The sequence below is a fragment of the Antennarius striatus genome, chromosome 7, assembly GCF_040054535.1.
Source record: "Antennarius striatus isolate MH-2024 chromosome 7, ASM4005453v1, whole genome shotgun sequence".
NCBI lineage: Eukaryota > Metazoa > Chordata > Actinopteri > Lophiiformes > Antennariidae > Antennarius > Antennarius striatus.
Window position 1 is genome coordinate 22812270 of NC_090782.1, and position 25232 is coordinate 22837501.

The 25232-nt window shown below is 39.7% G+C and overlaps 1 protein-coding gene across 1 annotated transcript in view; it reads left to right on the top strand.

Moving 5' to 3' along the window:
• Window positions 1-2290: 2290 nt before the first annotated feature.
• Window positions 2291-25232, top strand: part of LOC137598645 (contactin-associated protein-like 4) — a 75885-nt gene continuing 52943 nt past the window's right edge. The window contains exons 1-2 of the mRNA XM_068319034.1: window positions 2291-2637; window positions 14856-14966. Coding sequence (XP_068175135.1) covers window positions 2553-2637; window positions 14856-14966 — 196 coding nt within the window. The 5' untranslated portion in view covers window positions 2291-2552. The remainder of the gene's footprint in view (window positions 2638-14855; window positions 14967-25232) is intronic.

Consider the following 25232-nt stretch of genomic DNA (forward strand, 5'->3'; position numbering starts at 1 on the left):
TGTGTTGGTGAACAGTGGCAAGGGTCCATTTCTGCTGCCACTTCTGATGACCTTCACCAGGAACAAAAGAAACCCATTGCTATTTTTCCCAGGTGTGAAGGTCAGTGGTATATGTGGCGATTGTTTCCGGGGGTATTTGTGGTTGACTGACATTTTTGGGTATTTTCAGTGTCTTTGTGTTGGCCTGCGCGTGACCCTGGGAGATAAGTGTGGAGATTGAAAAACTAGTGGCACTTTTGACAAAACGCTGTAGCCAATTTTTGTGACACACCTGCTTTCAGAATGGAGTTTGCTTTAAATGCCCGTCTGCTTGAAGGACTGCGAGGAGCAGAGGGTATTTTAAAGTTAATATTTCACACAGACTGAGCAGACTCGGCTCCTAATAATGATCCTTGTAAACAGCGGAATTCAATGTAGGAAATGGTGCTGCAGCTTTTTTATACTTTTATTTGATCGTTGCAACAGGTCTGGAGAGAGCACAACGAGTTAGCATAATGGGTAGAGACTCCACTTCTTCACAGCAAGTCAGAACTACTGAAACATCAAAATAAGATTCCTTAATAATGACGAATAAGTCACAAATGTCAGAAAATACAGGATCAGACGTCTTCCTGTGCTTTCTAGTCCTCTCCTTGGAAGCCGACTCATGGAGCATTCATTAAACCTGCGTTTGTTAATTGGTTCTGTTTTGTCAGATTGTCTCTGTTCATCACAGATCATCATATTTCCTTGTGTTAGTGTCTTATGGAATTGACTGGACACCACTTTTGGCTTCTCCCTGCCTGGATTGGTTACCTGTGTTCAGACTAATGTGAGGGATTTGACACTAGATGGCTGTTTTCACGTAAATATTTACATTCAAACATATATAATACGCAAGTTACACAAGTTTGATGCGTCACTGAAGATATATATCTCAGAGAATTAAAGAAAACTCTTTGACAAATTCTGGATTTAAAATCCTGATCGGTTGTGTCTAAGACTTTTGGAAGCAGATGTCTTAAATATTTCTGGAGGAAATTTTTTTGAGAGGTGGACAGAGAGTAAATTGACTCATCCTCGGCCAACCCTGCGTACCTTGAAGTAGTTTCATTTGATAGCTCAGAAAACTGAACAACAACAATCTAACATTATGAAATATACCTGTACTATATAATATATGCTGCTTTATACAAAGGAAGCCTAGAAGGTCAGCTAGAAAATGTATATCAAAAAGAAAGGCAATAACAACAGTGAAATAAACTCACTAAAAAAGACATAAAACAACTACAAAGACACACAAAGAGATGCAAAATGGTTCTAGAAAGGAACTGAAAAACAAACACAAAGAGATGCATCACTGAAAAAAAAAAGAATTGCAAAACCACAGAGACATACGACCAAAAAGGGACATAAATATGACGAAGAGACGTTAAAAGGGACGCAAAAAAAACTTCAAACAGATGCAAAAACTTGACAAAAAAATACAAAACAATACTAAATAACCATAAAGGGACAGGAAACGACCACAAATAATAGGGAAGAGACCGATTACAGGATTGAAATTAAAGGATTAAAGGTATAACAACCACAAAGAATTGTAAGAAGACGACTGCTTTATTTCTGGTTTCCTGCAGCAGAGATCCTCTCAAGTAAAAGTACAGATTTAAAAATATACGCCACCGTAAATAAAAATCTTACATTAATATGTTATGTGATGAACAGAACTGTAAATGTGAATACAACAACTCATTGTTAGAAAATGGACCCTCATCACAGTGTTGGAGGACAACTTCCAGTGTTTTTGTGCGAAACCTGAATTTTAGGGTCGTTATTGGTTGAAATGGAGCAAATGTTTCACACAAGTCTGCAATCATTGTTTTTTTTTCCCCCACTCAGTTATTGAGCGAGAAATGTTGTCATTATTATCCAGACCCCAAAGTAACGACTTAAAATTCCGTTTTGGAGGAAACATGGTCCAAAATTCCAACGATTTAAAAAAAAATGATTGGAAATATTTTAAATGTAGAAAAGTTAATCACTGAGCTGAAAGTATTAAATAGTATGAAATTCATTCATTCCAGCTGTGTTTACTTGTGTGTGAATCCACAATACATGAGACCATGTAATGAGATCTAAACATCTAAACATTCGTCTCCGTGCGCTGCTGAAACGCTCCTCGGACTCCTTCCAGGAACTCCGAGCCTCTCCGGGGTCTCAGTGAGAGAGGTGGGACTCTACTCGAACCCGCAACAGTCTCGTAAAAACCCTCCCTCCTCTCTCGTTTCCATCATTTCACGGAAGGCAGGCGGTGTGGAAGCATCCACCCCACCTGGTACCGGTAGCCCCTCGACTCAGAGTCAGCGGGGCTACTGCAGCGCAGCGCACCGGAGAGGAGCGCGCCGGAGCGGAGCGCGCCGGAGCGGAGCGCACCGGAGCGGAGCTGGAGCTGGAGCCGGAGGAGAGCAGAGACACGCAGCGAACAGGAGAGGACAAGACAGGAGAAGGACGGACTGTCTCCCATCCATCCGACTGACGGGATTATATTCTGGACACCATCCCGTCGGTTCAACATGTCTTTGAGGAGTATAAAACTCACTGGGATTACTGCGCTGGTCGCCGCGCTGCTGCTCGGCTCCCGTGGGACAGGTGGAGAAGGTGAGAGGGGGGGTTACTGTAGCACCGGCTGTAAGGGGATGCGTTTGCAATAGAAGGAGAAGACACGTGACGCACAAAGGTGGTGGTGACATTTAATTTTTTGCGTGGATTTATAGTTAAAAAGAGAGGAAATAATAAAAGACTTCTATCAATCCATCTATCTATCTATCTATCTATCTATCTATCTATCTATCTATCTATCTATCTATCTATCTATCTATCTATCTATCTATCTATCTATCTATCTATCTAATGATGCACAATATTGCATTAATTAATTCAATCTGCAATAAGGGGGTTGTTTTCATATTTTCATGATTGATTAATATGCCAGTTACTTTCTCATTAATTCATTCTTCAGTCGCCACAAAAACTTCACTAAACCAATGAAATCAAGGTGAAAATTACTTTTAAAAATTCTGAAAGTAGTCCAACTGATTAACTGAGCGATGAATTCTGTCCAGTTATTAAAGGATAAGAAGTCATGAAATCTGCCTCTTCCTTTGCTGTCGTTAGTTTGCCTGAGAGCTCTCAGGATGAAGCATGAAAGGTTTTCCAGGTTCTGATCCGGGATGCGACCCATTCCTGCAGATTGAGAAGAAATCGTGCAGCCCATGCAGTTTGTCCTGTGAATACAGGAAGATGAACAGCTGGATGTGTCTGATCAGACCTCCACATGGGGTTGTTGGGGGGGGGGTCGTTGTTGTAAGGAAAGCACTGCACCCTCCAGGGATTTATGGCTGTCAAGTTTCAAGACACAACAACATCACAATTTGTATGTTTCTTTTAGCGCTTCCAGCTTTGGATGTTTTCTCATGAGAGGGTGGGAGCTGGCGGTTTGTTGGTGGAGATGTTGGGGAGTTGCACAGGAGGGTGCTGATGCGTCAGCTCCAGTTTAATCCTAAAAAGTGTGCTCTTGGGTGCAGGGAAGATTTCAGGAGGGGCTTGATCAGAAAAAGTTGCTTCTCTAATAGCTGTGAGTAAAAAATTATTTCAAGGAATGAGAGAATTCACCTCACACCTCACACACAAGTGAAGGAGATTGTTCTCGTTTTCCTGCTGCAGTCGGGACCCTGAGAGGAGCTGTGATTTTCCTCTCAGGAGGTTTTTAATTAATAATTCCAGCGGATGCACTGTTGAAGTAGTGGCTCCGTAAAAATCCGATGAGCCTTCCTCTCCACTGTAATTACTGTGTTCTCCCACAGACCCATACTGTAAATCAGAGCAGCCATCATCACAATCCTGGGAGGCACTTGAACATTAAAAAAAAAAAAAATCACTAACCTGATGGATTCAGAGCATTTTTACACATTGTTATTCAGCTGGTTGCATGGAACAATTGATAGATATGGAGGATGAAGGATACGGATGGCTGCATTTAAATGTTTTTTTTTTTTCTAAAATAAATTGATTGTTTGGGAAGACAGCTGTAAAATAAAGGGAGATAGCGTGAAATAAAATCGACCCACGTCCAGATAAAATGGGTGCATCGTCTCTCTCTCTCTGCTCAGACACAACAATCTCCTCGGTGCACGGAGCCCAAAACCCAAAAATCACGACATGAATTTTTATTGCATCGCTCTTCTATGCTTCATGTGTCTTGCTCTGCAGCGTGCTCACATAAAGCAGAGCATTTGTCAACCACTTAATGATCTGTCCTCTGTCTACATTATGCTTCCAAAGCAATGAGAAGGTTTCAATTTGTAAATCTTAACATTCAATGTCTTATCCATGAGTGATGGGAGGTTTCTGTCACTGTCATTGTCACATCCATCATCCCCAGCACTGCTCTGTTTCTTTGTTACCAGCCACTATCTCTGTTTCCCCGTTACTAGACTGTATCTCTCCATTCGCCATCAGGAACAGACTTCAGTGTTTGGCCTGTTTGGTTTCAGTCCCACTTAGCACCACCCAACCCTTGTCCTAATATGAATATATCAGCTCAACACATTACGTACTAATGTCGAAGATTGAATTTGAAACACACACACACACACACACACACACACACACACACACACACACACACACACACACACACACACACACACGCACGCACGCAGGCACACACACACACACACACACACACACACACACACACACACGCACACACACATACACATCCTAAACCTGGAGGTTCATCTATGTTCAGCATGAAAGACGGATGCAGATGAAGACGGAACATTTTTGCCACATTGCATTTGACCCATTCCTCAGAAGCAGTAGGAAGTCATTAAATGACTCCAGGAGATGGGGTTCGAACCAACAACCTAGTATAGAGTAAATTACCGTGAAATGACCTTTGCCATTCTTTTGTTGTTTTTCAAGTCTCCGACTTTTCACTGCCACCTAGTGGATGCATCCGTGCCAGCGTGAGGGACAACAGTTGGGGTATTGAAGACCATTTCATCGTAGAGGGAGCGTAAATGAGCCTTGGCCCAATTTGTGTGTGCCCAGAAGGCTGGATCAGAATGACGCTGGAGTGTTTATGTCTGTTTTGATCATGTGAGAAGCAGTGGAGAAGTGTGCTTGTATACAAAATGTCATGTAAGGAACAATTAAAGAAAGAATCTGAAATATACGGATGGTTTTTTTTTAAACCACACGGCATTATCACAAAATCTAATCCAAGGCTCCCTCAATAACATATAATTTAACACAAAAAACCCCATCTGGCTGTACAAGCGCAAGCTTTATTCATCATATTGAAAAATTTGCTTTACAAAGAGCACCCCAAAAGGTGAACAGTAAAACAACAATGTTTCATACCTTAATGACAAAAACATGTTTTTTGGCTGTTCTTTGTATTCCTCTGTGATTAATGTTTGCTTAGGTTGAATCCACTAAAAGTCAAAACCTTTCCTTTTGTTGCAGTACAACAGCATCACAATAACACACAGCTTTGGTGAGTAAGAGAACCGAATAATCATAATAATTAGTCACACAAACAGGTCATCGATCAGTAAAACAATAGTTACTGAAGTGTTGGAATAAAGGACCAATGGTGGTGAAGATTCAACATCCTTCATTATCATCCATCTGTGGCCTTTATTATCATCGCCACCAGAAATAATCAGCGCCTCCTTCGTAGCCAATGTCGACTTTATTGAGCCCAGGGGAAGATTCGCGTCTCGTGTCAACATGTTCTCATCCTTTTATTTGTTTTGTACTGCTTTTTTCATCTTTAACATCTTAGTAAAAGCAGCAAACAGGTAGACACGTCTTCTAAAATGTCACATTTGCTCTCATTTCAATTACTTTAAGGAAACTTTTATGGAAAACTCTCAGATGGCCGAGACTGTGGATTGGTTGTATTTATCTATCTATCTAAAGTATTGCAGTGCTGTTATTTTCTCCGTATTAAGGAATCCATCCCCGGTTCACAACCAGACCGAAACAAAGTTGGTTACAAATCAGGAGTAGAGAGGAGTTGATTTAAATTTGTCCTAGCTTCCTGTTTCATATGTAAACGGCCCTGCCTCATCAGAGTTTAGTGCTTTTCAGTGGATAGCACCGAGAGAGCATAGTCCTCTGAATAAATTCAATTTCTTGTGAATGTGTGAGGCCTTTTTCCCCCCACAATCCCTGCTGTCCTTTATGCTTCACAAGACAGTAGAGTCTTAACAAACCACTCCAAGGAAAGAGTGAATTAGCGGAGGATAAATTGCCCCTACTTCTCTTCTTTGCTGTCATTTATGAAAATGTGTTTTGCAGATGGGAAGTCATGAAGAGGTTCTGATTAAGTCAAGGTTACAGCGGCAGCATTGGAGTCTGGAGCTGCCAGTCATGAATTCTGATTCATTAATCCAGGGACAAGTAGTTTAGCGATTAAAGTGACCGAGATCTAAAGTCCATCCATCTGCCTTTGTGACCTGCGGGGACTTTGTGTTTGCTCAAGGCCAGGTCCCTGGTGAAAGTCTGCCTCCCTAAAACAGACCCATTCATCACACGGCTCTGTCGTTTTATCAGATGACTTGTTATCATCCCAATATTCAGCCATATTTTCACTATCGCTCTCCAGTGCAGGGAGAAAGTAGTAAATGAATGTATCAGCTGTTGGCAAATTTACTCGCCTGTTTGTGGAGATTTATGTGACACACAAAATACTGATAGTTCCTACCGTTTCCCCCATTTTCATTTGATAAATAATTAAGTAGCAAGACAACAATTAAACTGTAGTACATTATACAGTGATCTGCCAGTATTATACTACCATTACTTTATAATGGTGGAGTAATTATCTGTAATGCATTAAACGTAAGGGGCATTTTGCAGTTGCACTTAGAAACTTAATTTTAGAAACTGCATTCAAATGACAGTGATGTGGAAATTATCCTTGTGGACGTTGATCTGCAAAAATGTTCCTGCAGCATGCATGCCAGACCAGTAGGTGGCGATGTAGATGACGAGCTTTTTAAAGTCAACACCACAGAATGTGCTCAGTTAGCTTAAGTATTTAAAAATACTGCACTCTAGCTTTTAAAAGTTAGTTTATTCAAGCCCCAAAATTATTGGCAACCTGCACCAGAAGTTGTTGTTGTGTAAACAATTTTGTCCTGATCAGCAGGTGGAGTTGGCCCCATTGTCAGTAGAACTGCACCACATTTAATTATTTAATCTTTGAATTTAAAGAAAATCTCTTATTTTGACAAAAATTTTCCAAACAAAAGTACCAAACGTATTTTCCAGCTATTTTCTTTATCAGTTATGATCTCAAATGGTAAACATTACGGTAGTACGGATGAATTTCCACATCAATATTCCAGCAGCCCAAAAAGCCCCGGAGAGTCAAGCTCATGAAAAGACAGATAAAGAAAGAGAACAGTCAAAAGCACATTTTTCATTAAGAAAAAGATGCAACAATGCAGAACGCTGCTCGACAAAAGTCAGCCCAAATCTAACATACGCCTGTATGAAGTTAAACAGAGAATAACAATTTAAAGAACACATTGATCCTCATTGTGTGATGTGGAGAGAAAAAGTAAAGCCTGACCAGGGATTGGTAGAAGAAATGAGAAATTCACAAAGAAATGCAGAGGAGTGGAGGAGTTTGGTTGAGTGCACTGTGGACGTTCATTGTTGCACTACGTGTTTAAACCATGCAGTGACACTCCCAAATCCCTCTCTCATTTCACCCATCAGTGGGTTTTCTTTTTTCTTTGTGTGTGTTTGTGTGTGTGATGTCAGATTCATCCGCCTGACTCCCCTCATCTCACCTTCAAACAGTTGCAGTACTGTGGTGTACAGCAGCACAAGTTCTAGCAATAAAACCCTGCTCCTCTGCAGCAGAACAACGTATTTCTTCCTCTCACATAAAGGCATTTAATTCATCTCCAAATTCACATAATTACACAAAACTACTCCTACGAAAGATTAAAATTACCTTTAAGTACAACTGAAGTGTCATCACTTTTTGCAATCAAGAACAGTCATCTTAATTACAGTGTGGAGGAAGGATTAAAATAATTCCCTTAGCCTTGAGGCAAGTCAAAAAAACAAAAAAACAAACAAAAAACAGTTGTGTCTGGGGGCTTTGCGGTCCACATCAGTGTGAGGGGCTAAAAAGCCATATATATATAGCAAGTAGAGAGGTCATGAAGGGCCTTTAAGTAGTCAATAAAATCTTAAAATCCGTCCTGAAACATAGTGGAGCTGGTGCAGCGAGTCTAAACCAGGAGTAACATGACCACGTCTCTCAGTTCTGGTTAGAAATCTGGCAGCTGGGTTCTGGATTTGGTCTTTTTTTTTTTTCTTTGTTCAGGCATCCCAAAGCGACAGGTTGTTCCCAAGATGTTGCCAGAGAGATTTCTGTATTTTCTGCAATGGTGTGGTGACACTGAAAAAGTCAGATCCCCTATATGATGATAAAACATGCCTGCGCCGTAAAGATGTTATGCATCGAGTGCAGCGACCCTGAGCAGCTGCTGGTCACCCACACGGGCAGTCATATTGCTGCCGTGTTCCGTACCAACGCGTCCCACCTTTCAGACTCGGTGGTGTCTGTGCTGACCAAGGGGGAGGGATTTCGCTACTGACCAGATCCTCAAGAGGTTTGGCCTCAAAGATGGTTCGTCTGCAACAGTCATTCTCTGGCCGTCTCCGTCTCTCCACTCGAGATGATGCAGACAAACCTCACAGAACAACCCCACCCTTCAGCCTCCGCCCGACAGCTGAGCTGGATTGTCATTCAGAACCTCTGACCCCAGAACCAGCACCAGGCTACACACAGTAGTTTTCTATATTTATGTCCCTCTAGCTGCTGCTCTGCACAGCACATCAGATGAACTACTACTCATGTATATTTAAAATCAGAAGAAGAAGAAAAAAAACAGGTTGGAGGAGAAGATGGAACAGTCGCTCTAGTCTGACATGAAATATTTTTTTATTATTCTAAAATTACTGACACACCTTATAAAAATTATACCACTGCTGTTGCCCAGGTAGAGCGGATTCTCTAGCAGTTCTCTTCCTAGATGAAACGTCGAGTGAAAGTGTCTTAGAAAATTCTGGCATCTTTCACAGCAGCCTCTTCCATCCCATGTGTGTGAAAGAGTGAACTCCAGAGGACTAAAACGATGTAATAGAAATTCAATTCCACTTACCACAAATTAAAAACCAATGGCATTTCTCTATATTGCACAGAAGGCCGTTTCTTTAAATGCAAGATTTCCATTGTTTTCTCTTTAACTACAAAAGTGACGCAACTGTTTTTAGCCTAGAGTAGCTCCTTCAGGGAGAACGGTGGTGGTGTGTCCATGTGTGGGCAGTGTGTCGCTGAACTCGCATCAGGGGAGGAGAAGGAGGGGAGCAGGAGGGAAAGAGTGAGCAACAAGTCGTTATTTCAGCAGTAAACTTGCAGTGCAGGTTATAGTTTGCTGTTAAACAAAGACGGCAGCTTCTTAAGACCGAACTGAAGTTCTAATGTGGTTTTTTTTTCTTCTTTTTTTCCCGCAACTGCTGTAAAGGTGAAAGGGGTCGCGAAGAATTGACTTTGGCCCAGGAGGAAAATCAAACATCCCTGCTCCCTGGCTGCAGTCTGGAAACTCAGCAGGAAAGGCTATCAGCCGAAATAGATTTTTTGGTATTGTGGTTATATAAATGCAATAAACAGGGCTGTTTTATTGCTACTGGACTGTTCCGTTAACCCAGGTGCCTGATGCCTTTGTGCGCAGTAAGTGGAAGCAGGGGATGTTTTAGGACTCCCTTAAAATTGTTATTTTTTTAAAGGCAAAATGCCAACGATGATGTGGAACGCACATTTCATGAAAGTTTAAAAAAAAAAAAAAAGTCACGTTGTGAGGAAAGATTATGCATGCAGTGACACTCATTTTGTAATGAGTTTTGTCTTGGCAACTCGCTGAGGTTATTGAAAATATTTCCACGCCAACATCACTTGAATCAATTTTTTTTTAAATAGTACCAGTGCAACACTGAAAATGTTGGTGTAACATAAACTTCATCTGCAACTACACAACAATATCTGGTTTAAACAAGATATTTGGAATATATATGCCAAATAAATCACAAAAATACAGCATTAAAATGTTGACTGGCTGAGTCGGCTGGATGACGACCGTATTGCTCTCGGTGTTCGTTTGATTACAGTCTGCATATCGCAAGCAGACATTGCTATTAGTGGTTTTGAAGAGTTGGAACCACATCATTGTGCAAACCACTGCAGGAATATTTGGAGCCGGCCGTACACACTCTTTAATGTGCTGCAGCAACAGCAGATAATTAGCCATTTAGCCTGGAAATGGACTTCGGCTTTATGCATTTTCTCTTAGAGTTAAATGCAGGTGGAAATGATCTTTTGACTGTGATAGACGGTTAGGGCAGATTTAACCATGAGAGGTTGCTGGTGAGAGCTATATATGGAGCTATAGTTTACAAAGCATCTTAAAAATGAGTTCTGGAATGGTCTGCTTAGCTTCCAGTTCATTGGTCTCACTGTACACAGTTGCTAAATTGATTCCAAATTGAATGATTTGAGAAGGGAGCACTATTTTCAAATCCCTCATACAGTCTGAAACACTTTTATTTTAAAATTTTTAAATGCATTAATTCAACCATATTCTCACTGTTTGAGAAAACAAGAGGAGGTGAAGTCCTCTGCTGCATAATCAGCATTGCTGTTCAAGTTATTTTCTTAATCACAGTGTGTGTTTGGGTTATTTAATTCTGCGTCGTGTGTCGGTGAGCACGGTTTCATTTTGTTACTGCTGGGGCCGTCAGCCCAGCTAACCGCTGTTTAGGGGTGATAATGTAGAAAGTTCTAAATACACTCATTCATCTCTGAAATGTAACACCAACTAATGCAGACGGAGGAAAGAAATACACTTTATAAAATGTTTAAAAATTCAGAATGTTTTTTTTTTTTAAATGGTTTGGGAGGAAAGCAATTTTTGCAAAGACAAACAAAACTGGCAAAATTAGACCTGTAGAATTGGATTTTTAAGTTGTTGTCATGCATGTATGGATTGTACCTGAAGCCTTGTGCTACTCAAAGGGATTATTGATTCACCTATGTTTGCTTTCACACTCACATCTAGTCCCATCTTAATTAAACATCAAATGACCTTCGGATTAATCATGAATGCAGTTAATCACCGAACTTGATGCGTTGACTTTCATACGTTTTGATCTGATGATAGCTTTTATATTAGTTGGCCTGAGAATTAACACGCATTGAGAGAAAGACTTTTGAAATAGTGATTATCAGTGCTCTTGTTAATGTCAGTTTTTAACAAGTTTATTTTAAGTTGAGTTAATTTTGATTTATTAAATCCAACCTGAATCATTCTCAAAGCTAGAAAAATAAGTTCAAGGTTGCAAATTACATCCTTTTTTCAACAACCATTCGCCGGTGAAGGCTATTTGGGATTTGAGAGTTGCTCAAGAGGCCTTGGGGAGCTGAGTTCTTCCTCAGTTCTGTCCTTGCCCACAAATTATAAATAAATATATATGTATATATTTATATATATAAAGACAGTACAAAAAAGAATCCATCAATATTCAAAGTGGGAGCCAGTCAGACATTGAGGGAATAATGCTCATTCCCATAGAAAAGACAAGTGATAAAACCTGGTAAGTTTTCATGTTTTATCTTTATACAGTATTGAATGAAAGTAATTACTCTGACACTGATAAATAGAAAAATGCTAAATAAATGTTTGTGTAGCCATCCATTCAGTAATGGAACAAAATGAACACGGGTGCAGCAATTTGATACAAAGGTCTTCTAATCAGTAAAGTGGAGCTCAGCTCTGTGGAATGGTTTTATTTGATTGGAGATGCAAATGCATTTGCAAAATGGAGAATTAGTCAACAAAACTAAAGAAACTTATGAAGTTATTTTCACTAAACCTGTTGAGTGAATGGGACACGAGGAAGGAAACACAAACAGATGATCATTCAGCCTTGGTGGAGCATGTTTTAGTTACTAGTTTTAGTGATGTTCTTTCAGTAAAAATGTCATCAGCGTTTAATTAAATTCTATTTATCTCAAGAGGTAAACATCCTGGTAATGATAGAGCAATGACAATGCCCTGATTTTTGATAATACTTCACAGCTAGATCTAACAAATTCAGAAGCTTATTTTTTTCATAAAGGTTTTTATGGAACTGACACTCACAGCTGATTGTACAAAGTGAACATGAATGTGTCTGTTTGTCCAGAGGAAACTAGAAACATGATACGCGTTTAAAGCCACGCTCACTTCTCTGGTGTTAGTTTGAAGACAAACAGATTGCTTACGGCAGATGACAGTCTCCCATCAAGCTAAATTGTTCCTCGAGTCTCTGGCTTCTCTTCAGACTTTCCAGACATAAGGCAAAAATTGTCTATCTTTTGATTGCTGCACATATCAGAAATATTTCCCGTAGAGCAACATTTGTTTTATGATGTTATAATACCGACCCTGTCTGCCTATCTGTCTATTTGTCTGTCTGTCTGTCTGTCTCCCACTTTGGGTCTGGTGCAAACAAATTTGAAGTGCAGTGAAATTTTGGACAGACATGAGGATTAATTATCTGAATTCAAGCCCTTTTTATTTTTGGGCATTTAGGTTTGTTTGCGGGTTTTGGCTAAATCCTTCAATTGGAATTTCATTATTATTTAATCCAATAAAGTTATGTTTTCTTTTCTGTACGTTTGTTCTAGTTGAGGAATTTTCACTCTATTTGTGTGAAGGTTAAAGAAAAGAACAAGAAAAAACTTGTTTCCTTTTGGTATCTGGATGCAGGTCTTTATTTATTATTTTTTAGTTTCTTCAGCATTGTGAGAAAGGTTGCAACATTTTCCATAATTACACCAACACTGCTGCGCTGATTTCCACAGAACATTATGGAGGGGTGGTGCAGGGGCCAGGCAAGCGAAATAGACTTGTATAGGATTTTTTTAGCCTTGGGGGAGGTATGTGCCATTCGAGTTAGAAATTATTAATGTCACTGCTATATCGAAGTTGGAAAGTTGAGCGAAGTCTTGTGCTCTCACTCACCTTGCTGGTTTCTGCAGGCCAATGTTCACGCAGGGTATAAAGTAGGTAAACTTTCACCTTCAGTTAAAGGTGAGAATTTTTCTGCAAACAGAGAAACCTCTTGACTGCATCAGGACCAACTGTTAAACCCTGCAAATGTGTGCGTGAGAGAAAGGGACGCATGCTGCTCTGAACTCTTTCACCTTTACTTTGTTGAAGTGATGGATGGTCCTCATCAGTATTCAGCATCTCAGGATCTGTTATCATTCCTCTGGGCACTCAGTTATTTCACTGAAATGGTAAACTGGATGATTCAGTTTACTGCAGAAGGATGGAGTTGGTGTGTGCGCCTGAAACCGAAACACCGGGCGCATCACAAAATCTTGTTATCACTGTCATACAAACAGATGAGGCAGTCAAGGTGCCGTGGTTGGGATGCTACGGGGAGCGGCAGAAGTGGTGCCGTTCACCGTGCAAAAAGCACCACAGCATTGTCGGATGAGACATGTGCGGTCAGGCTTAAAACTATATCTCTGAAGCTCGAATAGACACGCCCACACTTGTGTGCAAACCAATGGAAAGGCGCCACATTGGTGGAACACATTCACCTGCAGGTTTCCATACATCCAAGACATATGACAGGTATAAAGAGGCCGACAGAGGAAGTCTTGTTACCCTGTCGCTGCATTTTTAGCCTATTGTCACATTCTGACATCACACCCTGTGCACTGTTATTGGCTAGAAGCCCACTACCTAAAAAAAGCAACACTGTGTGAGCTTTATCATCTGTCAAGATGTCAACGTTGTCGTAATGTGGTCCTTAAAGTCATTTGTCAAACCGGACATCTGACTGGGGCTTGAAGTATGAGTTGCTTTTGCTTTGCTTGAATATGCATTTTTTTAAAAACACATTCTACATGCAAATACCTTCTAGTATAAACTATCAGGGGTGAGCAGAGGGGAAAAGAGCGTTTGACAGTTTCCTAAAGATTAATTTCTGTGTGCAGATGCAGCAAATGACCTGAGCTTAAATGGAAATAGACTCTGAAGTGTCTGCAGAGAGGAGAGGAGTTAGACCGGGTAGACCTAGGTGGATATGACAGCCTGTTCACAACTGTCAACAGTGGGTGGTTTGTAGCCTCAGGTAATGAAAACCCCTCTGCGGCTTGAAATGAAGTACAATAATGTTAACAAAGTAATTTCGGTTGAAGCCTCATTGTCAGAGTGGGGAGACAGGACTGAGCGTTTCCAAATGTAGCATGAATAATTTGAACTGACTCTCTCCTCAGCAGCGAGAAACAACACCCATTAAAAAAAAAAAAAAGATTAAACACAGCAATCGCAGGAAAACGTCAACATTTGATACTTTGTTAATAATTAGATATTCTGCTGAAATTGCTTCCCCTGTGAATAAATTATAAAATTAGTCACAGCTCCTTCAGAACTTTAATTATATTTGTGATATCCTCCGACTTCGTCTTTTTGCAGTTTTTGAACTATTGAAATGTACTCCTGCAAAAACATGCTACTTTTGCGAGCACTTACTGTTTATAGGACACTAAATCAGAATCATTATGTTCATCCTGGAAGCCCTTTCCTTGACATCTGTATGAATAGTTATGAAATTCAACCTTTTATTAGAAGAAAACATGTAAGATACCGCTGAAAAATATAAATCCGTTTAGGTTGAGACAGTTTATGATTTTAAGCTTTTTTTCCTGCTTTTTGATTGTGTAACAGAGGTGTGTGACATCCCACTGGTGACCAGTCTACCATCGACATCATTCCGAAGCTCCTCCCAGTTAACCAGTAGCCACGGGCCGGTCTACGCCAAGGTCAACAGGAGAGAAGGTGAGAATTGATTTACTTGTATTTAAATAGTTTACTGTTTGAACTGAAATGGAAAAACCAGAGCACTTCTTATTTCTAAAGTTTAAGTGGCTTTATTTCCCAGAATTCATTACCATAGTCATAAAAAGCTTTAGCATAAATATCTTATTAGTTAAAGAGGTTGGGATGGTGATTGACTGTTGATGTATCCAGGATTCCCTGCAGAAAGCTCAGTTGAAGAGACTATTTTCTCTTTGGCTTTACATTTAGTGGGTGGATTTAATTTAACTGCACACACAAAACACCCGGCAGATATTTAATTTGGTAAACGTGATATATTTGTGCTTGTTTATTCACAGGGATGAATTTTTAAGGCATGTTATTGGATTTTAATTGATATTATCCAAGTGTAGTGAAGTACTTTTAGGCATTGGCTGGTTTAAACAAAGTGGACACTATTTTAGTATGAAATTCCATCTACATGTGTGTTCTATGATGATACTACTTTATTGCACCCTCTCCTCTGATGGTGGCTTCATTTGGTTGTTGCTAATAGGTTTTGTTCTGGTGTAGATCGCTTCATTAACTTGATGATGTTGTTGATTTGGTTCTCTTAGAGTGTGGATTAACAATTAGGACTTCCTAAAAGTTTGCAAGGGACAAAAGACTTTTGGTTTGAGCTAGGGTCTTAATGTATTTCCAGTGTGGGAGTTTCACAGCAAAGCAGTATATTTTTTTTCTTAAAGCTGAAGCCCCATAGCAAATTGTACCCAAAAGTACTTGACACACACGCATGGATTAAAAAATGTGAGCAGAGCTTGATGAAACAGGTTCTGTACACAAAATCTGGGCAAACTGTCATTCAAATGTGTTCAGCTCTGTGGGCTCTGCTGGGAGATTTCCCCCTAAGTCGAGGAAAGTCTTTGCCATTCAGTGACACACATAGCACAAAATATAAAAAGGTAAACCTCAGCTGACAGAGATGGATCGAAATGGATTGGAATTATATTAGTCTAGTACATCAAAAGTCTACACAGAGCTACCTCCACTCAGTAGGGGTATAAATCTGAGTCGTGATTCACCCACCACAATAAAGAGTCAAGCGGGAGCTCCATTCTGCCTACTGATGTTGAGCTACATTAAGGACTAGCTAGCATGGCTCATTTTTTATGCAGATTTCTTAATTTACAGTTGCTGACAGTAAGGCCGGAGGAGACAACCATCTCTCAGTCTGGGATTGCAATCCATTTAAATATCTGGTTGTGTAAGAATAATTCACCCAATGTGGAGATGCACTGAAGAAAAACCAGCAGAATGTTATTCTGAGCAAATCTCATTGTGGTGTCAGACCCATTTTTTTAAAACATATTTGAATGCTTGAATGAAATGAATGTAAGAGGAACACTGTTGTCCTAATCTCTCGGGTCTTAAGACACTGCAGAGACATAAAGCCAATTACACAGCTGGACCAGTTCCAGAAGCTCGCTGGAGCAATTCCCAAAGTGGGTCACTGTGAGGGTAAGGCAAGAATGCCACGGGAGTTATACCGCCATTTTCAAATTAAAATTGATGGCATTTGGATTAGCTCTGTTTTTTTGTCATAGTTTTAAGCAGACAAAACCTTCACTGGTTTTCGGAACTCATCAGTCAGAAAGATTGTGACCATCATAACAAGTGATGGGAATACTGAACATATTGATGCCATAAGAGTTGCAGTATAATTTTATATTGTATTATAATAATAATTTGGGCTGTCAGTATTAACATGCTTATGCTGAAAAGCTAACCTTAGATAAAAACCAATTCTGTGAACACATTTTGCACTGAAGAGATGTTCCATTGAAGAACAACAACATGTCTGGAACATCCTCTTGGGGCCAAACACGTCTTTGCTGATGTTAGCAAATGTGCTAGCAGAGCTATACAACCAAGTCACGAGGGGTGCAGCCGGTGCAATGCTGTGAGCAGAGCAACACCAACTAAGCGATCCAATCTAATCACTAAATAGGTTACCATTGCCTGCAGGCTCATTGACAAGGGGTTTTATCCAGATCACCTCAAGCAACCAATCATAACAATCTTCATTTAGGGGGGCCATTGTCTCAAAAATTCAGGAATTGTGAGGCAGTGAAAATGCAAAGAAAGCTAAGCTGTTGGCACAAGCTTTTGGGTGAGATTTAAATTTGCAAGCAATTTAGAGGCAAGCTGTTTTCACTTTGTGGCAGACATTACTTTGAAACTGTTCTTTATGTGGTTGTCTGCTAATTAAGTCTGCAATTAACTACGGGTGTTGCAGGCAAAGTGAAAAATAAAAATCATCAAAAACTGAGCTGAGTTGTAAATAAAAAATAAAATAAAATAAAAAAAAGACTCCTTCCTAACCAGCTTTTACAAGAATTTTAAATTCGGGATTCAGAATCAATTTGCACATTTAATAATGGTATAATAATCAGTTCAGTGGTTGAAACTCAAGGCAAACAGTTGAGCTCTGAGAAATATCATATATCTTCAAACTCAAGTCTGCATGTCTGCATTAAGTGTCACGTAAGTGTCCACATCCTTTGCTTGGAGTGTAAGTTTCCAAGCTTATGAATTTATCAGGATATTGCTCCAGTGATTCTTCTTCACCTAATAATCTTTAGGAGGAGCCATCACTCACTCCCCCTTCTCTGCTGAACAGGATCAAGGAATTAATGCAAAGCCAACAAGCACGGCTAGATGAAGCGCCCTGTCCATCACAAAGTAATTATAACAGACTCAAATTGAGGCCAAGCAGCCAACTGGGATCTGGTAGTTACAAAACTCCCATATGTCTTCTTGGATCTGGCTGTTGCCGTTCAGCCCCCCGTCTTTGCTGGTCAGCCCACATGGGGGGCGGGATTGACAGCAGTGTTCACACATGGCGGTGGTTTAATCCCATCACAATGCTGCCTCCGCTCACAGTGCAAGAGACAGGAGGAAGCGATGGCACGGCACTGGTGTGGTTTATTATTCTCAGTTGGGCAATAATGTGCAAAATGCACAATTAATACACGATATCATCAAGTTGGTGAGAGGCCATAGTTGGGGGCCTGGACACAGTCCTCAGTGCAGCACAGAAAACGGGTCAAAAATGTCCTGTGGATCAAATCACAAAACGCACCCATGTTTTTAAAAAAATGTTAATTATAGTCATATTAAAATATGTAACATCTGTTGGAGGCAGTTGAATATAATACATGACCCATGGAGTTGTCCCGCTCTAATTTAAGAGCTTCCTCTACCTTCATCTACCTGCAGAACCACGACCCGACTGAATCAGAAAACACACGTTTGACAAAAGAAAATATTATGCATGACACTTTTAATGAGTGTCACTCAATAGATATTAAGCAGTGTTTCTCAATTTATGCTTCAACGAAAGGTTTAAGTGATCCCCATGGTAACCAGAAACCCCTCTCTTGCATTTTGCTGTGAGCGTATTGATGTCACCTTTAGTGAGGAATAATCTGAACAGACAGCTGTCTGAGTCACACATGTTCCCTCGGTGTGTGAATTTAACATATGAACTGCATTTACATTGACTGATCTGCTTCTGGTCTGTCTGTGAGCAGCTTGTTCAGCTCACTTGTTCTGGTTGGCTTGGAAATAAAATCAGTTTTGGTTCAGGGAGCTAAATGTCTTTGACCAGCCAGCCTGGGGAAGGACGTTTGTTTGGACACTGCTCACTAAATTCCTTAGGAGATGAAATTTTGGACAGAGAAGGTTGAGAGTTATATCTATGGTGATGTTAATACATCACATAGCGAGAGCAATCAGTGATCGAACACACGATTGGCTGCATGCTTATGTGCAGCATTCAGTTTGCAGGAATAGAGAGACAAAGTGGAATGTCTGTTAACGATATGAGATAGAGTTTTGTGTTTCGTAAAATCAACCAGTCCCTTTTACGAGTTCTTTTGTAGGTGGAAACGTTTCATCGAATATCAACCAAAAAGCTTAGAGACAGGAGTCCATTACCCTCAAGCTCCATTCATATCAATCTGACTCGTGATGGTTGCTTTTGTCTAGTGTTTTCATCTATACGTGTAAGCTTAAATCCGCCTTATGTGGGCAGCCAAGAAAACATGGAGACAACTTCACTCCATCTTATGGCCAAATGTTAATGACAATAGTTAACATTTACAGGCAAATGTTAATAGCAGTATTTAACACCGACACCATCTCTGTTTTCAGTGGGCCATACTGATAATTGCACATTAGAACCATTGTAATTATGCTGCGATTGGCTGGGAACACTTCATCACATCCCAGATATCATTTTCTGGAAGTGGTCATTTAGATTGGGAAATGGGATTTAAACATTAGCAGGAGGTTATAGGTTGAAATTATTTTCCTGGAGAGAGCTGCACAATGAAGAATTGGTCTTTAGGTCATGTTTTTTTCTCTCTTCTCTCTTTCCAGGTCCTTTTTAATGCTGCACTTAAGCAATAATAATGGTTAAATTCTACTGCTCCTCCACTAAAATCCTCTGACTCTGAGGCAGTCTCTCTAATTATAAAGAAAATATCGGCTAATTATATTGACAAAGAAAAGACTATGAATTCCTTTCTATTTTTTTGTCTTCACGATGTAGAATTTCTAAGAACTTTAACCACTGGTGACAGACCAGAAAATACTTTATAGAATGTTCACAAGTAGCTCTGAGGTATCACAGAGAAGGGCTTTTGTTAATGAAGTTCTCCGTGACTGAACTCTGTTTCCATTGCTACAAATACCCGTCTCCCTGCACATCACTCAGCATCTCCCCCAGATGCAGAAGATACCGTATGTCCTATCCATGTAGTTTTTGTATATTTAACCAACACATAGTTTCTTATTAACTACATGTTAGAATGTCTGTGCACATTGCCTGTAGAAGCAAAGCTAGAAAGTATTCATATTAAGGCTTCTTCTCCAAATTACAATGTTTCATACCCTACTTTTAAGTTTTACCTCGTAGCTATTGCTAAACTTGCTCTCCTTCATCAGCTTTAATGAAAAACACTCCAACCCCAAACGCCTTCATACATTCCTTCAGTCCTTCCTGCCACATTTTGCTTTAAATTCCCTGAGCCCCTATCTCTGGGAGCTGCTCCTAATTTTACACTCATGCTTTTGACCCCTGAAGCTGCTTTCATTGCTGTGCCCATTTTCAAGGACTTTATATTAGACATGGATGTTCCAGTGGCCTGCTATGTTCAAAACAATTACAACTTCTTTTTTTCCACTTTTATGTCTTGCTTCCCTTCTCTGAAAATGCTAAAATGGTCGTATTAGCTCTGCTGCCAAACACTTCCATAAATATAGCCACATGTCATCTCCCAGGTTGTCAGGAAAGCAACTTAAGCTCCACCTAAATTCCACTGCAACTATATGACTCTCCAACTCAAATCAGCCTTAAATCCTGTCAAATTCCCCCAAGCCCACACAGACACATTTAGAAATGTTGACCTGGTAATACTCCGTCGCTCTGCTTGGCTGTTTGTGTCTGACTGTCTCTCTTTGAGACCCACTGACGTGAAAGATTATTTCTCCTTTAATGGATTGCAGGCTTTTTCTCCATCTCTATTCTTATTTTTGTCTTCCTTTCAGCTTTGGTGTCTTGTTCGCTTTACACATTGCTGTGTGAATCTAATTTTTAAAACTGCTTTTACTTTTCATACACATCTGCTTTCTCCACTCAGTCAGCCCATTGCCCTGAAAACTGTTGTCAGCCTCTATTTCTCTATTTATACTTAAAATAAAATTCAAAGAGAACAGATGGACATAATATGCTGAATATTGTCTCTTTTTAGGAAGTGAATTCATATAAGCCGCCTGATACCTTGAAGGGTTTTAATGTGGTGTAGTTTCCATTACAGATTGGTTGCAAACTCCATGAGGTCTCCTTCAGCTATTCACAAATCCATTATTAACATTTTGAGTTCCGTGTAAGGATGGTTGTGTGGCAAATGTAGCTCCTGTTAAACCAGCAGTTAAAGTCTTGTTGTTGTTGTTTCCCTCTGGATTAATGCATCAAATTTAACAACGCAGCTAATAACAAAGAAAACACATTTGAACAGGTTAATATTTAAGAAAACAGCTTCTTACTGGTCCATGTCCCATTTAAACGTTGGCCTTCAGCAGTGGCATCCGTGTGGCCCTAATATGAACTCATGCAAGAAGCTCCAACTCCTGCTTCTAAAAACACTGGCTCCCACCCCAAGAATGAAATATTGGTAAAATAACCAGCCTGTAGCAGCAATTTATTCGTCATACAATAGAAAGATATTCTAAGTGAGCAATGGAGAAACACAACAAAAAAATATTAACAGGGTGATTATGATTTCACATGGTGTAAAATCAGCATTCTCCCCCTCATCCATAACACACTTGGTACATTCCACTAGGACCTTGACCATAAAAATGATGCAATGGCTTTGGCCGTTCCTGGATCCAAATGAGAGGACCGCCAAGGCCCCACTGACATGGCAACATTTTTGATGAAAATTTAGATCTTTTTTCTTTTCCTTTTGAAAACATTCTGCGTTCCCACTGCAATGTTTCTGAAATGAGCCCCATAAATATGGAACCACTAAAATGGATAAAAAACCTGCACACCAGAGGAGTTGTAGGTCTAACTTTAAAAATCAACGGAAAATTACAGCATTTACATGCAACAAATTTACACAGGAGAACTGTGAATAACCCCAAGACAAGCAAACAAACACAAGCAGAACCAGACATCCTGACATATTTTTAAAAAAATTTATTTTACTGTTCATAGTTATTTCCAGTTACACAGCAAAGGTAGTGTGGCATTTTTAAAAACATGACACCTGGGAGACCTTTTCAAGATGCTTTCTTTTTCAGGCCCTCGAATACAGATGTGGCAAAAACAAACAGCCAAATGCAAAGATGCAAAAGAGATTCATAATTAGATCTAACTGAAAACATATTGCCAATCTGTCACTTATTGCACACTTGCAGTGCATTAAAGTAAACAGCATTAAGTTCTGCTGTGAATAGTTGCTGCTCTGTGAGCTCCTGATCTGGTTCATCATGCAGAAAATAGAAGCTTTCACAGCTTGTGGCAGAAAAGGTTGAATAGAGTCAGCTGAGCTGAGCTGATGAAAGCTAATGCACAATGTTTGGTGTTTCTATAGGTAGAGAAAGAAAAAAAAAACCTGCAAATGACTCAACATCTTAAACCTGAGGCTGGTCTCCTTTTCTATGATTATGACATAATCAGTTCTCGTTTCGGAAAGGTTAAGCCAACCATAAATGTCGTCACTTGGCATTTGGGCCATTTTTCCGATACATAGAGAAGTCGAAAGGATTAACGAAGAAGTATTCCAAGGTCCTCAACTTAAGTGTCCACATTTAAACTAATCCCAGTGTTTTATGGATGCTTCCCAGCTGGGTCCAGGACTGCAGATTCTTATTTTGATTTGACATGATTTTAGATGATGCATTCACCCAGAGGAGCTCAAGGACGCTTGTACAACACTTGTGGTTTTTGATGTGCTCCAACCGGCAGCGGTGGGAACTGAGCTTGTTATCTCTGAGTGTCTGTACCATCTCTCATCCCTGCCACCATAAAAAAAGTCATAACCCAGCTCTTATACTGCACATCGTTGGCCTGTATTCGAACACTGGGCCAGGAGGAATCATCCAAAAGAGAGGGGGAAAAAAAGGTTCCTTTTGATGCATTAATGTTAGCCCACATAAATCTGTGCTGGTTTTATAGGAATAACAAATTTTTTCCTATCTTGAGGACTTCACTAATTGCGTGTGTGAATGGGGGTAGAAGTATTACTTTAGAACGTTTATGTGCTAATGTCGGCCATGGAAAACTTAGATCAGAGCTTAATCAAGGATTGAGATAATAGAGCCTTGGCGCAGAAATGGTTGAAAGGAATCATCTGAGACGTATGAGCTCTTTACCTCTTGAAGAACAAACACTGAATAATGATCATCACCACATTAGCACATTAGAAGATTAGCACAGGACTGACCTTTGCTTCCATTGATTGTGTAGGAATACATTTTAATAATAAATACAACATTCTGCACTCAGTACAACATCCATCCATGGCGCTGTACAAAACAGGAAACAAAGTTTCTCTAAACAGCTTCAAAATACACTTTAGTCATTTCCTGAAGGTATTCAAGTGAGAAATAGTGCACGAGTGTAGTGCGTGAGGTGTGGGATCACCATGGAGGATTTAGTGCAGAGTGTTTACCCCTCTCACTCTTTTAACATCCTTTCATTCCCTCTCACAATGACACTGCCATGCTGCACATGTCACTTTCTCTTTCTCTCCATCACTCTCTCGCTCCATTTCCTCTGCCTGTATTCTCCGTTCCTCTGTGGCTCTAATGAGTAAAGGTCAGTGTGCCAGCTCTCTCCTGTTGTGCTGTCAGTGTTACTGAGGTATTTATTAGCTCTGCCCTTTAGCTGCTGCTCTAATGAACAAGGCAGCACAGGCCTGACACCGCTGGCGGAGGGTGAAACACCGGAATGAAGCGGATGACCTCAGACGCGGCTAATTCTAGGTTCCCACAGCTATTTCCCATTTTAATCATTATTGAAACAAAATATCAGATTGTATGAAAGCGTTGATATGTATAGGTTTTGTTGCAGAGGAATAAATCACAAGTTTTTAAGCATAAAAGTTGGAAAAATGAGATGACAGAATGATGTAATATGTTGAAAACTATTCTTTTTCCTTCCCAACGATGTTTTAGAATGTCATCTTCTGGGGTACACTCGTTCAATCTATTTAATTAATATTTCAAAAATCTTTTTGAAATGCAAACTTCACTCTAAATGCAAGTTAATTTGTAAATGTGTAATGCACATAAATATTAAAATCTGAGGAGTTTAATAAATAAGATTCTTAAATCTCTTCATGAAAGACAAGGTTTTTGACAAGGCCTGTAAAAAATTCAAACTCATGTTTGATGGCAAAATTTAAAAATTAAAAATTGTGGGCTGTATCTGACACAATTTAAGTTCTGTTCAGGGTTTGGAGATGGTTCACTTCTCCATCTAAGGTCATTTTTAAACTCAACTGACATTCATCAAGTTCATATTTGCAGTTGAGTCAAAGTGAGAATCTGCACGGAGGTGTGCATAATTAGATAAAGAGTAAAGTTTAGTACCAAGGAAGAATGTGTAAGAATGAAGATACTGAAATGTCAGGCGAGTTTGACTGCAGATTAAAAAATTTTCACCTTGTTTGCAGCACAAGGTAATGGAGAGCATTAATATTGCATGTGGTAATTTGGGCTGCAACTGTTATTAAAATGATGGATTCATCTGTCATTTATTTCCTCATTTAATTAATTAGAAAAATGTTCAATTAAAAGATATGTGAAAATATTCCATTTACAATTTGTCAGAACTTAAAACGTTGCTCAATTTTCTTGATTTGTCTGATAAGCAGCTCAAAAAACACAAAGAAATTCAATTAACAGTCACATGCATGAAAGGGGAGGCTGATTCTTTTTCACTCTTCTCTTTCACACAATATTTTTCGTTTTAATTTTAGAAATTGAACGCTCCTACGGGGTTAGGGTTACTTGTTCATTCAGATTTTTTGGACACAAGAAGACAGAAAACTAGAGGATGCTCGCAGCTTCCTGTGTTGGTGTTGGGTAAATTCATGGGACGTGAATTTGGTCTCTGTTCTCCACTGTTCTCTCTGTTGCCCTTTTGTTCCTCTGTTTCTGTTATTCTTACACGGTACAATCCACACAGCTCTTTTCTTCCTCGTCCTGACCCTGTCGCTCCCGCAGCAGATTCAACATCTCTGAATAAAAATGCATCCAATGAATGCATCTGGTATCCAGCAGTGTGGAGTTGATTTTCAGAGGTCACCGTGTTTGTTTCCAGTAAGGTTAAATCAGAAAGGAGAACTTTCTCTTTTCATATAACACATATCTTACTTCAGTTGTTTTTTTCCAACTCTAAAAGGCAGCTGTAATAACCTGAGATTAACATTCTCAGGTTAAAAGAAATGCAATACTTATTTGGAAATTATTGTAAATTAAAAACAGAAATCCATGAATTTATGAGTTCATTTTCAATATTTAAAAAGAATGATTGACCGTGGATTATGTTGCCTTCTTTTTCTTCTGCCACCATCCTCTGCTTCCTGTCAAGGCCAAAAACATGAAATTTTTTTTTAAAAAGAACAGACGGACTACACAGTTTGTCTCATACGAGCCTCAGTTTGTAACCCCACAAAAACTACAGCCTCTACATTCAATGTCAGGACA